Source organism: Neospora caninum, chromosome XI (genome assembly GCF_000208865.1).
Source record: "Neospora caninum Liverpool complete genome, chromosome XI".
In the NCBI taxonomy this organism is placed as follows: domain Eukaryota; phylum Apicomplexa; class Conoidasida; order Eucoccidiorida; family Sarcocystidae; genus Neospora; species Neospora caninum.
In genome coordinates, this window is record NC_018397.1 from 1,281,679 (window position 1) to 1,294,745 (window position 13,067).

At 55.2% G+C, this 13,067-nt stretch overlaps 2 protein-coding genes across 2 annotated transcripts; one reads left to right on the forward strand and one right to left on the reverse strand.

Moving 5' to 3' along the window:
- Positions 1 to 4,600, forward strand: NCLIV_054690 (conserved hypothetical protein; the record flags this gene model as incomplete). Its single annotated transcript, XM_003885023.1, has 8 exons — positions 1 to 115; positions 334 to 467; positions 869 to 987; positions 1,476 to 1,545; positions 1,689 to 2,540; positions 3,093 to 3,196; positions 3,741 to 3,837; positions 4,460 to 4,600. The coding sequence occupies 8 exons, from the start codon at positions 1 to 3 to the stop codon at positions 4,598 to 4,600; spliced, it is 1,632 nt and encodes a 543-aa protein (XP_003885072.1).
- A 2,427-nt stretch (positions 4,601 to 7,027) lies between these two features.
- On the reverse strand, positions 7,028 to 10,183 carry NCLIV_054700 (putative uridine phosphorylase; the record flags this gene model as incomplete). Its single annotated transcript, XM_003885024.1, has 6 exons — positions 7,028 to 7,126; positions 7,539 to 7,754; positions 8,278 to 8,473; positions 8,887 to 9,091; positions 9,552 to 9,741; positions 10,181 to 10,183. The coding sequence occupies 6 exons, from the start codon at positions 10,181 to 10,183 to the stop codon at positions 7,028 to 7,030; spliced, it is 909 nt and encodes a 302-aa protein (XP_003885073.1).
- Between the last annotated feature and the right edge of the window lie 2,884 nt (positions 10,184 to 13,067).

Below are 13,067 nucleotides of genomic sequence, written 5' to 3' on the forward strand. Positions count from 1 at the left end.
ATGAATTTCGGCGGAGGCGGAGTCCAGCCTCAGCTGGATGTTCCGTACCAAAAAGTCGCAGACTGGCTTCTTTGTCGGCGTCAGATTGCAGACAACTGGGCTCAACTGCTGAAAGGTGAGCTCGCGCGGAGTGGATGTACACCTGACGCTCACCTCTCGAGCAGCATCGCGGGAGGTCTTTAGAACTGACTCACGAGCGCTCTGCATTGTGTCGCACGTGAGCGAGAACCGAGGCGGCAGGAGAAGAAGAGAGAGACATAATGCCTTTTTTCGTAGTCTCCTTACGTGACCCTCCTCGGACGTGTCCGGCATCCGTTCCTCGTGTATGTACAGCTGCGCACGCACACGTAGCAGAGGCGGTGACGCAGGGTGTCGGAGACGAGAAGGCGGCTCAGGAGTTTCTGAAGAAAAATAGAGACGAACTCCACTACTTGAAAATAAAGGAACTCGTATCAATACTTTCCCAGGTACGGCAAACAGTCTTTCCGTGCTTCCGCCTTTCTGTCACAAAACATCAGATGCCGTCGTCTGTCGCTTTCCTCCAACAGACCCAGTTGTTCTCTGCCGTCTGAAGCATGGCACTGACCTCACTAGATATCCAACTTCAGTCTTCGCGTGAATATGTCCATATATGGGCCTAACATTTATATGTTTATATGTCACTCATGTTCATATATATATATATATATATATATATGCGTACAAGTTTCAACGGCGTTTACGGCGTTCTTCGCTGTAGGGAGAGTTTCCCTTTCGTCTTGGAGTTTCTCTCTCCCCGCGTGCAGCGAGTGGCATCTTTCTCTCTGTCTTCTGCTCTCCAAGTCTCCTTGGCTGATTGCACTTTTGCTTTGGCGGCTCTCTTTTGCAGTCCTCGTCAGCTTCAGTGTCACTTCTCAGCCTCTCTTTCGGGTCCTCTCCGTTTCGGCGATGGCGGGCTCTGCAGCGTGCCATGGAAAAAGGCAACTTACACATTCTTGACATGAGCAGGTTTGTCGTTAAACCTATACACGTAGAAAACGTCTCCGCGAATAACTGCATATATATACAATAATTGCATATATATATATATATATATATAGACATATGCATTTTGCCGTGTGTATCATGGGTGAACAGAGAAAGGCGCGTCCATATCTGTACCAGTTCCTTCTTTCGTCGTTCAATTGATACCCTGCATTCGTGCACATCTCCTCGGACCGAGTTATATATATATATATATATATATATATATATATATATATATATGTAAATACATGGATGTAGCGAAACAGAGAACAAATGCACATGCCCGCGTTTGTTTCTCTCTTTTTCGCGCGTGTTTATATACATATATATAACAGCTCCTCTATAGGAATATGTTTCCACGCGTGTCTTGCGTGGGAACGTTTGCGAGGAGAGACGCATGTTTGCTGGCAGGCGGGTTCGCTCCTATTCGCAGTTATATTCAGGCACTTACTCTCTTGTTTTTTTTCTAGATGGCTTAGCCGGCATCTGAACGACAATATCCCTGTCCTCCAGCGGTCCATCCAGACGAAGCAGAAGCAAGTAAGGTCTTCCTCCCTCGAGCAGATTCGGGTTCACTTCACGCTGATCCGAAAAACACAGACTGTTCATCGTAGCTTGTCAAAAGTCGCAAACAGCCACTCAGCTCTCGCACTTTTCCGTAACTGCTTGTGTTTTCGCCTCAGATTGCCGACGGAGGCAAGCGGAAGCAGGAGCTGCAGCGAGCAGCCCAAGAGGCGGAGTGTACGTACACCACGCTGTGCGAGAAGTACGGGATTCGCTCTGCCGCCGAGTCAGGGGCGCCGGAGCCAGGTCGTCTCGCAGACGTTTTGGAGCAGCAAGTCCTTGTTCACGTCTGCAAACTGTTGCCGGAGCGACTGAATGAAGCAGAGAAACTACTTCGCGCAGAGGGCCCCGCAATCGTCGAGGTGTACAGACGCTTCCGGGCGTACCAGCGAGGCGAGGAGAGCGGGCCGCACGCGAGCAGCTCCACGCCTTCGGCTTTGGAGGCAGATGACGATTCGTGCCTTCCAATGCTGCGTTTCGTCACGGTCCACGGCAACGCGCCAGCGACTCTGGCACTGAAGCTCGTCGATGCAGAGGATGCAGACAAGCGAGAGAGAACGCGAGAGGGGGAAACAACTGTGCAAAGCGCCGCGGGAGAGGACCAGAAACGCACCCCCGAAGGTGCGGGTCTCATTGAAATTGAGGCAGAAGGCGAAGAGGGACACGCAGCTGAAGGAACCGGCGCGAGTTCGGCGGGGGAGTCCCAGATCGAGGCCATCACAGTGGATGGAGACGGCCACCTCGCCGGGGGCGCAGGGAGCGCCAGTCTGTTCGAATCGCGCATATGCCGGCGAGCGCTCCTCGACGACGTGAACGAGCTCCACGCCTTTCTGTTCCAGCGCCTGGAGGAGTGCGGCGATGACGGGAGCGGCCGAGGCAAAAAGGGAGGCGGAAAGAAGTCAGGCGGGCCAGGTGCCGGCGTGGCGCACCTCACAAGCTTGCCAGAGAAACTCGTCATTCCTGCCGGCCAGGTAGGAAACATGGCACGGGCGTTTCTTCAGTCTCATCCATGTCCACATCTGCAAAAACAGAGGCCTGGATATATGTAGATATACGCATGCATGTATGTATCTGAATCGTGTGTACCTCTGTACGTGCAGGTGTGTGTATCTATCATGTATATATGTGTAAGCATTATGTGCCATTATTTCGTGGAGATGAATCTCGGGCGAAGAGCCGCTGGATGTTTCTTATAACTCACCAGTTTGTCGGAACAGTTTTGCGGTCCGGCTGGCGACGCAGCTATGAACGCACACGGGTCCGTGTTTTCCGTTCCATATCATCTCACACGTAAACACAGAAGACTCCCGAATCCCGTATCGCGGGAGGGATACCGCTCAGCTTGCTTGTTACGCAGTGTATGTACAGCCCGACACAGGATCGTTCTGGCGCAAGTGGCGTGCACCGCTTTATGGAGTGTACGTACACCGGACTACTTCGCCGACCCTTGCAGGGTACAGACGCCGCGTCTGTATCCAGAGTGTGCGCGTGGCTGAGGCGTGTTTCTTTGCGTGGATGTACAGCTGGAGGCGTGGCTGAAAACGTGTATGGCTGTGGAAGATCTCCTCGGCGGTCGGGAGACTTTAGATCTGCTTCAGCTGAAGCAGAGTGAAACGCAGATGAGCAAGTAAGGCATTCCAGGAACGTGCTTTCGTTTCTATTCAGAAGCAGCAGCGAGAGAAACGGCCCCGTCAACTGCAGACGGAAACAGCAACGGTCGAGAGTCGTTCACGAAGAAACGCAGCTTCCCGTGCTCCACCCTGGGAATGCGTCGTGGTGGGAAGCGACCGAAAGTGATGTACTCTTTCAAACCCTCGGGGACGCCTCTCCTCAGTTCCGTTTCGGTATCCGTCTGTTTCAAAAGGGCGCCGTGGGCGCCCAATGGAGATGCAGTCGAATGTGTCTTATCCTTCCCGACAGCCCATTGTGGCTCCCCGCTGTCTCCCCCCCGCTTCCGTCTTTGTACTGGTTCGGGCTCTGCCTTCACGAGGCAGTGCGACCTCCCGTCCTCTTCTGTGGTAACGAAAGCCCACCTGCGGGTGTCTCGTCATGACTGGGAGACTGAAGAGATCTCAAAGTTGACGGCTCCGGGAAGACAGTCGATTCAAAAAGATTTCTCTCTGGAGCCCCATGATTAGGCGAGGCAGCGGTTCCTGTTTCTTTCTTTTCAGAATCGTTTCCCAATTCGCCTTGACGCGGCGCAACGTGCGGAAGTCTCTCAATGCGGCAGGGCAGTTGGAAAGACGGATGGCAGACCTGCAAGACGAGGTACGTTCCTTTCGTTGGTCTCAGTGGTTGGCGATAGAGCCGTAACACAATGATATTTACACAGTGCGCGTCTTCTTGTCGCGCCACGAGTGCCCACCTGTGTTGAGCTTTCCCCATCTCTCTCGTCCTCGAAGTTGAAAGAGAAAAGCTTGCATGGGACCACCCTTTCGATCGTCGCGTCAATGTCCGTGGCGAAGTCGGCGTGCCTGTCTCTGTGCGGCCGTGGCTTCCTCTTCCTTCTCTCTCTGTGTGACGGAGGCGACAAGGGAGAGATGAGCGTCAGGTGTGAAACGTCTTTTCCTCTCTCGAGCATGAAGAGTCCTCTGATCGGCAAAGAAGAGCTCCGGCCGGTTCCAACCCTTTCCTGTCGCCAGGCCTCAATCGCGACAAGCCCGCGTCCCTCGCACAAGCGCGGCTGGTTCATCTTTCCGGATTTTTCAGTTTCTCTTTTTCGTTTTCTTCTCGGCGGAGCAGCCAAGGACGACAGCGATCCCCCTCGCTGTGGTCGAGTGCTGCTAGCAGGTTTAGTTTAATCGTGCATGCGCGCCAAGCGCCCCGTTTCTTCGCCTCCTCTGTACCTTCTCTCGTTGTCTGGGTCTTGTCTCCTGTCTCGCACTGGCAGATCAAAGACGAGCAAAGCAAGTTGAATGCGCTGAAGGCAGAGGCTCGAGAGCTCCGGACGGCCCTCGAGGCAGCCTTGGGCGCCGTCGTGAAGGGCGCAAAAGTGACTCTCGTGGGCATCCAGCCGGACAAACTCGCGTAGCCAAAATGCACTTCGCAGAATGAAGCGATTCTTCACGTGGCGAAGGTGCGGTTGTACCTCTCAAGTGCACCTGTCCTGTCTCTCCGCCCTCGTCCCTCTTCTCTCTCCTGTTTCCTGTCTCTTCTGCCTACGTCGTCGTCCGCCTCTCCCCTCCTGTGGGTCCTCCACTGTCTGTTGTGTGTTTTCCTCTGATTCTCTCGGTCTTTTCTTTTTCTTGTCCTCTCAATCGCACTCGCCGGCGCCGAAACCTGCCGTCTCGTTTTTCCACGCGCGCGCGATTGTGCCACCGTCGTTCCTCTCCCGTCACTGTCTCGTCTGTCCCTGGCCATCTCCTCCGCTTCTCTGCAGCTCAATTCTGCGAGTTGTACAGGGGATGGGCGTGGAATGGTCGTCTCTCCGCCTCTTCCCCTTTTTTTTCTGTCTCTTCTGCGCCAGCGTTTACTGCCTCTTTGGGTCCGTTTTGTTGTCCGACCTGTCCTGCCACCAGAGAGGGCTCTCTCAGGCGACTTTTGCCGGCTGCGGGAAGTGGCCCAACGTCTTCCCGCGTTTGTTTCAGTCCCGGTTTTGTCCGTGGAGGCTCCTCTCTCCGGAGCACAGCCACAGCGAAGTCTCTGCGATTCTCCCCGATACCGTAACGTCCACGAGAAAAACAGAGAACAGACTAGGTGTCTGCGGGAGCGGGTCCTCGCCTCGAACCCATTTAGTGAGGAAACTGGAACGGGCGACGCCCGAGCGGCTGCGGCTCTCGACTGACTGCCTCGGTTCTCAGATCCGAGTTTAGTTCCGCTGTTCCCCGTCGCGGGGCACTCGCGCAGGCTTCGCCACCAGCTCGTAACACCTCCCGAATCTCGAAAAAACTTTCTAGCGCACTGCCTCGTGAAAAAGTAATGCTAGAGAGCACCCATTTCCCCGCCAGCCACGCACGACTCTGCATCTCTATTGTGGACGGAAAGTCGGCAGCTTAAGAACATGGTCCCTACATATCGGCGCACGCGTGTATACACACCCGCGAGTTCTGTGTAAAACCGGTGCGCCTCTGCATCGACATCTAGCGCTGTACAGACCTGTATCCATTACCGCACTCGAAGGAACGCAGAAAGGCAGTTTCGGCAACGCACCAACGGAGATGCCGCACTACGGTACGGTCTGGGCGCAGATCTGAGCAGGGTGCGGTGGAAACTGCGTTAAGTATACCTCTGGAGATTGTGTATTACCTGCTGAATGTCAAACGCTCAAAGTATGTGAGTTCGGTAGTGGTCTAGACTGGACGGTCTACCCTCCATTATAAGTATTCGTTTGGTGCTAAATCCAGACGCAAAGGATGGGCTACTCAGTCACCGGTGGTGTCCTGAAAGTGTGGACTGTGCGGGAGCGAGGTTCACCAAAAACCCGCGTTTTTCGAAAGCCCCCGGACAACTCGCGAGAAGGGCCGTGTTTCGTGCGAACACACACCCTAGACGTTTGGCGCGGCGGCATCGCGCCCGTTATCCGTCCAAAGACGAATTGGACACACAACCTACCGAGTCTCACACCCACACGTTTCGTAACCCACGACGGCATGCACACGTTCCACACAAGAACATGCCAAGAAGTTGGATGGCCAAACGTACGGGGTCGCCGCGGCGGGTATATCTCGTCGCTCCCCGGCGCGCGACGGCAGATGCGTCCCTGACGGCAAATATAGCACTTTCCTCGGCCCGCACGTGTCCCTTTCTGCAGACCGGCGCGTCACTCACGCCTGCTCTTTTTTTCCACTTGACAAAACAGAACTCCGTTGGCCCTGAAGGCGCCTGACCTCTGTGCATACACTCCCAGAAAACGTTCATGTGCGTCAGCCGTCCACTCGTGCGCGAAAGACCCCACAAGGGTGCAAATCCGCCGTTCCTCTCCACCCGCACCCCCGCCCCCCCCTCCATTTCGAACCCTGGGGAGGATCCATCGTGGTACTTGTCGGCCTTCCGGAGGGCCGAAATTCCCGCGCGCGGCACTGGAGCTCCGCGGCGCTCCGCGGCAAAGTGAACACTCCCCGGCAGACAGTCTCCTTGCGGACTGATTTGGACTGCGGAGGTGGGAGATACGCTCTCTGTGCCCGCAACTCGTCGCCAGGAACGGAACGTCTACAAGCGCTCTCGTCCCCCTCGAAAACGGCCCGTGTGTTCGATTCCAGCGTGGAAAGGAACGCATCATGGAAGTGAGTTTACCGAACGAGAGAGACCACGACCAATACGGGACACGGGGAAATCCCAGTTTGGTACTCTCAGAATAGGCGGCGTCTGAGGCCTCGAAGCCTCGGAAGAGGCTAGCTTGTTTTTGCGCGGGAGAGAGCTGTGGAGTTCCCCCGGAAAGAAGGCGACGTGTGCACGTCCACAGCACTTGCTTCGCCCGCCGCGATCCGCCACCGGAAAGAGCTGCCGCTCGCCCGACGCTTTACGCCGCGGGCTTGAGGATTCCCTCAGAAACGAGAGACACAAGAGCGTCAAACGCAGCTTCGCCTGCGGCCAACGTCGCCTTCTCTTGGTCTTCCGACTAAATCCGACACGCACAAACGCGAGAAAAACAGAGAATGAAGCAGCTAGACATCCACCCCTCTTCACAGAGGGATTCGAAGTACCCTTAGTTCTATGACCTTCCTTGGTACACCTGTGTCTTTATGGGCCCGTGTGCAGGAGCTGAAAGCTGTATCTTGCACATTTTGTCTATCATCTCGTCGCACACACCGCCCCTAAACCTTCTGCCGGCTCTGAGGCCGTGCATGCGACCGCGGACCCGTGACGCAATTTGCAGCTCGCTTTCAATGCCACACACTCGACACGCGCTCGCCAGCGTGCCCAGTTCGCTTCACCATTTGCCTTGTTGGTTTTCTTCCCTGTACCGAGGCACCGTTTTTGATACAGACGTGTGACGTTGCGCCTTCGCGTATCTCCATCAGTCCACTCACCGAAACGTGAGAAGTGAAGCTCGGGTTGTTGCGGTTGACGAGACCGATCATGAGGGAGGCGGCGTGCGACTGGGGTCCGTTCGGGACGCCGTGCTGTCGCTGATGCATCAAGTGGAAGATTTGGTGCGTCTCCATCTCCAGGCTCACGACACCCAGAGACGTAACGTCCTTCATGAGGTCCGCGTTTTGGTCGTTCCACAACGGCAACTCTCTCCCCTGAACCACGGGCGCAACGAGGGCAAAGCGCGACATTCGTCTCCACCGGACTGTTCCCTGCGTTCCTCTCAGAGGGAAGCGTTCGTGGTGAGCTCGAGCCGCACACGCCGAAAACACTGACACGGTCAAGCGCGACAAGGTGAGGGAAGCCCGCATGCATCGAACGCCTTTCGACACCTAAAGTAGATGTGCATGCACGCGTGGCACGCCGATGCAGAAGGCATGCAAAGGACACATCGCGCCCGTTTCGAATCTTTGTCCCGGGAAAGGCGGTGTCCCTTCCCTGCCGCGCAGATTCCTCTTCCGCACAAAAGATGCGACAGACGCGAAAAGATAGATATGCACACAAGTCTTCCGTTCTACGTCTTGCCTATACGCAGCAGGCGCGTTAGTGCAGCGAGTAAACCCCACGTACACTTTCGATTCCCCCTCCTTTTGGCGACGCCTTCTCTCCAAGAGTGCACAAATCCTTCGGCATCCTTTTTCTCATGATTGACTTCCTGTCAAAACCTCTTCCTCTCACCTGGCAAGCGAAGAATGTCTCAGCCGAGCAGTTGAGGCCTCGTTTGACTGCAGCGCCAATCTTCTTCAAGTTCGCTTCAATTAAATCGGTCAAATGCTGATCTGCCTTGACAGGGGCGGTCAGAAGATACGGCCGCGAATCGCACTCGCCAGTCTTCTTGCCGAGAGCCGCTTCCCCGTCGAAGTGACAGTAGTTCCTAGAAACGCAAGCCGACGAACCCCCGTGTGTGGGAATCCGCAGGAGAAATGCTTCGATTCCACAGACGACGTACACCACTCAGAACTGTACGTACAAGAGTCGCAGCGTTGAATGGTAAAAAGCCGAGCAAGCCAGCACTGCTTCCGACTGCATCCGACGCAGCACCTCCTGCGGAACGTCTCGCCTCTCAAATGCCCTACCCAAGTTCTACGGTATAAAGCACACTGTCGACTGAGGACGTACAAGAAATACAGTGCACGCAGCTGACTGGTGGGCGTGCGTCTAGAGTAGTGGAATGTCTTTCTGAAGCGCGTCCGCGTTTTCGCCTGCAGCGCACTTTCAATTCAACAGGAAGCGCCTGTGTCATGATGGAGGAAATGCGCAACTCTTCCTCCCTGCCAACTGACTCACCTGTAGCAGTACATGCTTTCGTCGCTGAGCATCAGCGTGCCCGGCGCGGTGTCGAAGTCGACGATGCCGCAGCTGCCAATGCGGATGACAGCCATGGGCTCTCCTTCCAAAACGAACGACGCCTCGCGAATGAAAAAGTCCGCCATCGGAGCACCCATGCCAATGCACACGATCGACATGCGGTGTCCTCCTTTGATGTATTTCCCTACAGAACAAATCGCACGAAAGCGAACGGGTATGAGCTCGGAGAGTCAACACGAAATGTCCCCCCCCCCCCCCCCGTTCCCGAAGAAAGCCGTGGCCGATCGGTAAAGCGGAGTCAGGAGATCGAGGTCTCCTGGCCTGTCGAGGCACAAGATTAATAAGATACTTCTTAACACAGGGGGAGCAGAAACCTTTCTTATTTTTCCGTTCTCCCAGCGTAAATCGTTATAGGCGGCGCTCGGCGTCCACTTGCATCACGAATATGCGGAGTTTCTGCGAACCCTCAGACGCTGGAAAGCGACGCAGACGCAGTCTCGCCTTCGACGCATCATCCTCTCTCGGGGGTCGAGAGAGGATGATGGGTATGTCGAAAAAAGTTGGGAGTCCACAACCTTCACCGCTGGACAACGCACATCTACTCAATTGCATTTATATAGATGCCCGTGTCGCTCGCGACATACCAGTAAATGTGTAAAATTGTCGCGAAGAGGCAACCTCTGTGACATCGGTGAGGTATTTCGATGCGAGAAAGCGTGCGCGTTGCTCGCAGCCGACAGTCACGATCAGTGAAGCCAAGTCTCCTTTCTTTACGCCCAAATGGTACGTTCGGCCATCGGCGGTAAGGAAGATGTTCTTTCCCTCGAGTTTCGCCTGTACAGATCCAGAGCACGGGGCACGCGCGTACACAGTCCACATCGACAGACAAAACACTTTCAGATGGCCACGACGCTGTTACACGTTGACAGACGGCGAAAGACAATTCGAGAAATAAAAGAGGTGAAGAACTACCCGTCCATCAGGTCACACAAAGTGACGCCGACGCGCTGCACATTCGTCCCCTACAGCACACGGCTTACATCCCCATTCTTCTTGACAGTCGACTACGGACGGTGCAAATCGACGCCTAAAATTCTGACCACAAAGTGTGAGAGGACGGGACGATCACCGCAATCGCTTGCGTTATGACAAACCCAGTCTGGAAGCACGAGGCGTCGCGGTTTGTCGCACACTCCCCGTGTATCAAGAAAGAGGCCGCTTCCTCGATGAATCGACACAGTCCGCACGGGCACACGCCCTCTACGGGTCTTACCATTGTAAAAAGCAGTGCAGTGAAAAATGCGAACGGTAAATTGAACTGTGTTTTCGGGCGTGTTTGAAAGCAAAAGGAATGTTCTTGAAGGCATCCGTTTGTCTCAGTTCCAAGCCTCGAGTGCGCGGCGTGGAGAACGGGTGCGTCGACTGCCCCAGAAGAGGCTTCCGTGCATGCAGTGCACGGCAGCCCACGCTCTGCGACCTGAGAGGACCCGGCACCGGTTCAGACAGCGCTTTTCGTTTTATGTACAGAAAAAGAACACCGTACCGAACAAAGTCTCCCCACATAGTTGTACACGAAGGGGATCAGCGTCCGATCCAACTGCAACGTCCACGGCGCCGGCCTGGTTGACGGACTATGGGATGCACGTGGAAAAGTGAACGTACACCATCAACGGCCTCGTATGTGCCTAGCAAAGATGTCGGCCTGTCGTCGAAACACATTCACTCGCATACCCCAGCGACGCTGCGCCCCGCCGTAGAGTCCCTGGTCAGATTTTGGGCCAAGCAAGCAATCGACTGCGTGGAGTTTGAAGGTTCCAAAGTACGGCGTGTTACCTTGAATCGCCGAGTCCTGCGTTGGGCACAACCAAAGAAACGGAAGCAGCCACCGCGGATGAGGCAATCCGTCTCCTCTGGTGTCCGTCCCTACGCAAAACACGGCTGCTCGAGACGCGGCCGGAGGCGCGCCCGTGGCCACAGAGTGAATTGTAGAGGAACCTTAACGTTGCGAGTCTCCGCATGACGCTGCAGAAGAAGTCAATCGGCCAACGGGGGCGTGAGGATCTTCAGGTGTTGCGAAGCGTCTAGAGGGACCCAGCGAAACAGGTTAAGTACCCCCACAAGTAGAGCCACGCTTCTACGGGTGTTGGTGTCGCCTGGTATAGACTCTAAGTCATAGTACGGATTGGCTGAGTTGGATCATCCTGGGCTTAAAACTGCTCATAGGTGAAAATAACAGGCGCGGTGGTGGGACTGGGAGAAGGGCCAAACAAAGGAATAGCGCAGCAGATCTCCCTGCCGGCCTACGCCGTCGCGCCTCGGTTCGAACTCTTTTCGCTACTCCCGGCGCGCGGGGCGCGAGCTGTCATCGTTCCTATTTAATGGAGCTTGTCTGGAAGCATTCTTGGAGTGAAGTCTCATCACTCTTTCAAATTCACGGAGAGTGGTCCGTCGTTCGTGTCCTCGCATGTACCCTCCTTCACGATCTGCTCGCCTGTGCCAGAAATGAACGGCATCTGCCTGCAACTGCTGAAGCAAGCTCGTGTCGCCACAATGAAGAAGGAAAAGAGCCGTCTAGACGGACCGGATTCAGGCACGGGGGAAATGGTGACTACAAGCGACAAACACTCGGGAAAGCCACGGGTTGCTGACGAATTTGCTCTTCACTGCGACTGCCGTGAGCGGAGAAACAGCCGTGCAGCAGCAGTGTGTTTCCTTCTATGCTAGTACGTACCACTCAACAATCTGTACACCGGCCCAAGGCAGATCTTCCTCAGTGGCAGCGAACGTGCATTCGATGTCGGAAAAGACCGATATATGACGCATCCATGGTCCATGAGCAGCCAAACAAACCTGTTGCAGTTTCCAGATCTCCCTTGCTTGCTGCTCAAAACGGCTGCAGCTGAATCGGAGCCGAGGTAACAGCAACAGAAAAGAGCCAGAAGCTGCGCTGTACGTGTTCCTTGGGATCGTCTTCGACGGCCAGTGACGTGAAGTCATTGCAGGAGCCGCCTGTCTGACGCTTTTCCACATCAGGACACTTGTCACAGACTGTTGTACTCTTCTTCTTTGCTGCAAGCGAAAGAAACGATAGGTCGATCGTCCCAACCGAGTGACTCGGCACTGCCTTTCGGGTGTGCCTGCCGAAGAAACAATCATCTACTGCAGCTGTCCAGTGTGAGAGTGACATCAAGACCTGCGAGGGCTCCGGCCCTCTCCTGAAGGTGTCCCTGGAGCAACTGTTTCGCGTGGTTTCACGTCTTCCACATTTCATTTGCCATGGATATCGTTGGATATATGTTGCAAGACAGACGCTCAATACTCTGGCCACGGTGCGGCAAAGCGGAGAAGAGTACGCGGTCTGCTACAGTGCAGATCGCTTCACCAGAGAGAGCGCGTTGTGTGGCCGAGCCGTGCCTGGCCCAGCACACAGCCTCCCTGCAACGAGCGGCCTCGCTGAATGCCCCCGTCGGGTTTGCGGACTTGTTCCACTGGCGGGGAGAGACGCCAGCGTCCCTCTGGATATATTTTTGGGGAAAAATGCCTTCTGCATGTTAGTTTCGCATTCGCGTTGGTTTTGTGGTCCGTGGTAGCAGCCCCAAGCGGTACATGCAGGGGGCCTAGCCAAATCTTGTTCCATCCTCGCTGATGAATCTTGGGTGACTCTGTGGCTCTGTCGACAGCATATTTTCTCCTTTTCTCGAGAAGGATTGACTCCAGCGTCAAATTCTTTAATTGCTATTATGGTGTTCCACCTTTTCCTCACGTGCCGCCTGGCTGTCTCACTGGTCGCCCTCCCTCTCCGCTCTTAAGCCCCCATCCACGGTGAGGGTTTGACGTCACGAGTATCGTTTTTTCATGCTTCGCTTCAGCTATCCGTCTGTTCTCCTTTCCCGAAACACCATTCTCGTGTTTTTCGGACAGAGCTGCGCGACGGACCAGCTTGGCCGGCGGCTTGGCTGCATCACCGTCGACGGGACCGCGGCCCCGTGGGCGATCTGTCGGTGCTCTCTGACAGCACTGGTCCCTTAGGAAATTCTTTGGGATTTGCTGACGTGATTGGCCAGTCTACAAGAGTCGCGAGGTGGCGGTTGGTGTGTTTCTGCGTGGTACAGCGGCGGAGTGCCTTGGCGCCCCGCCGCTGCCGTAGCGGAGGAACCACG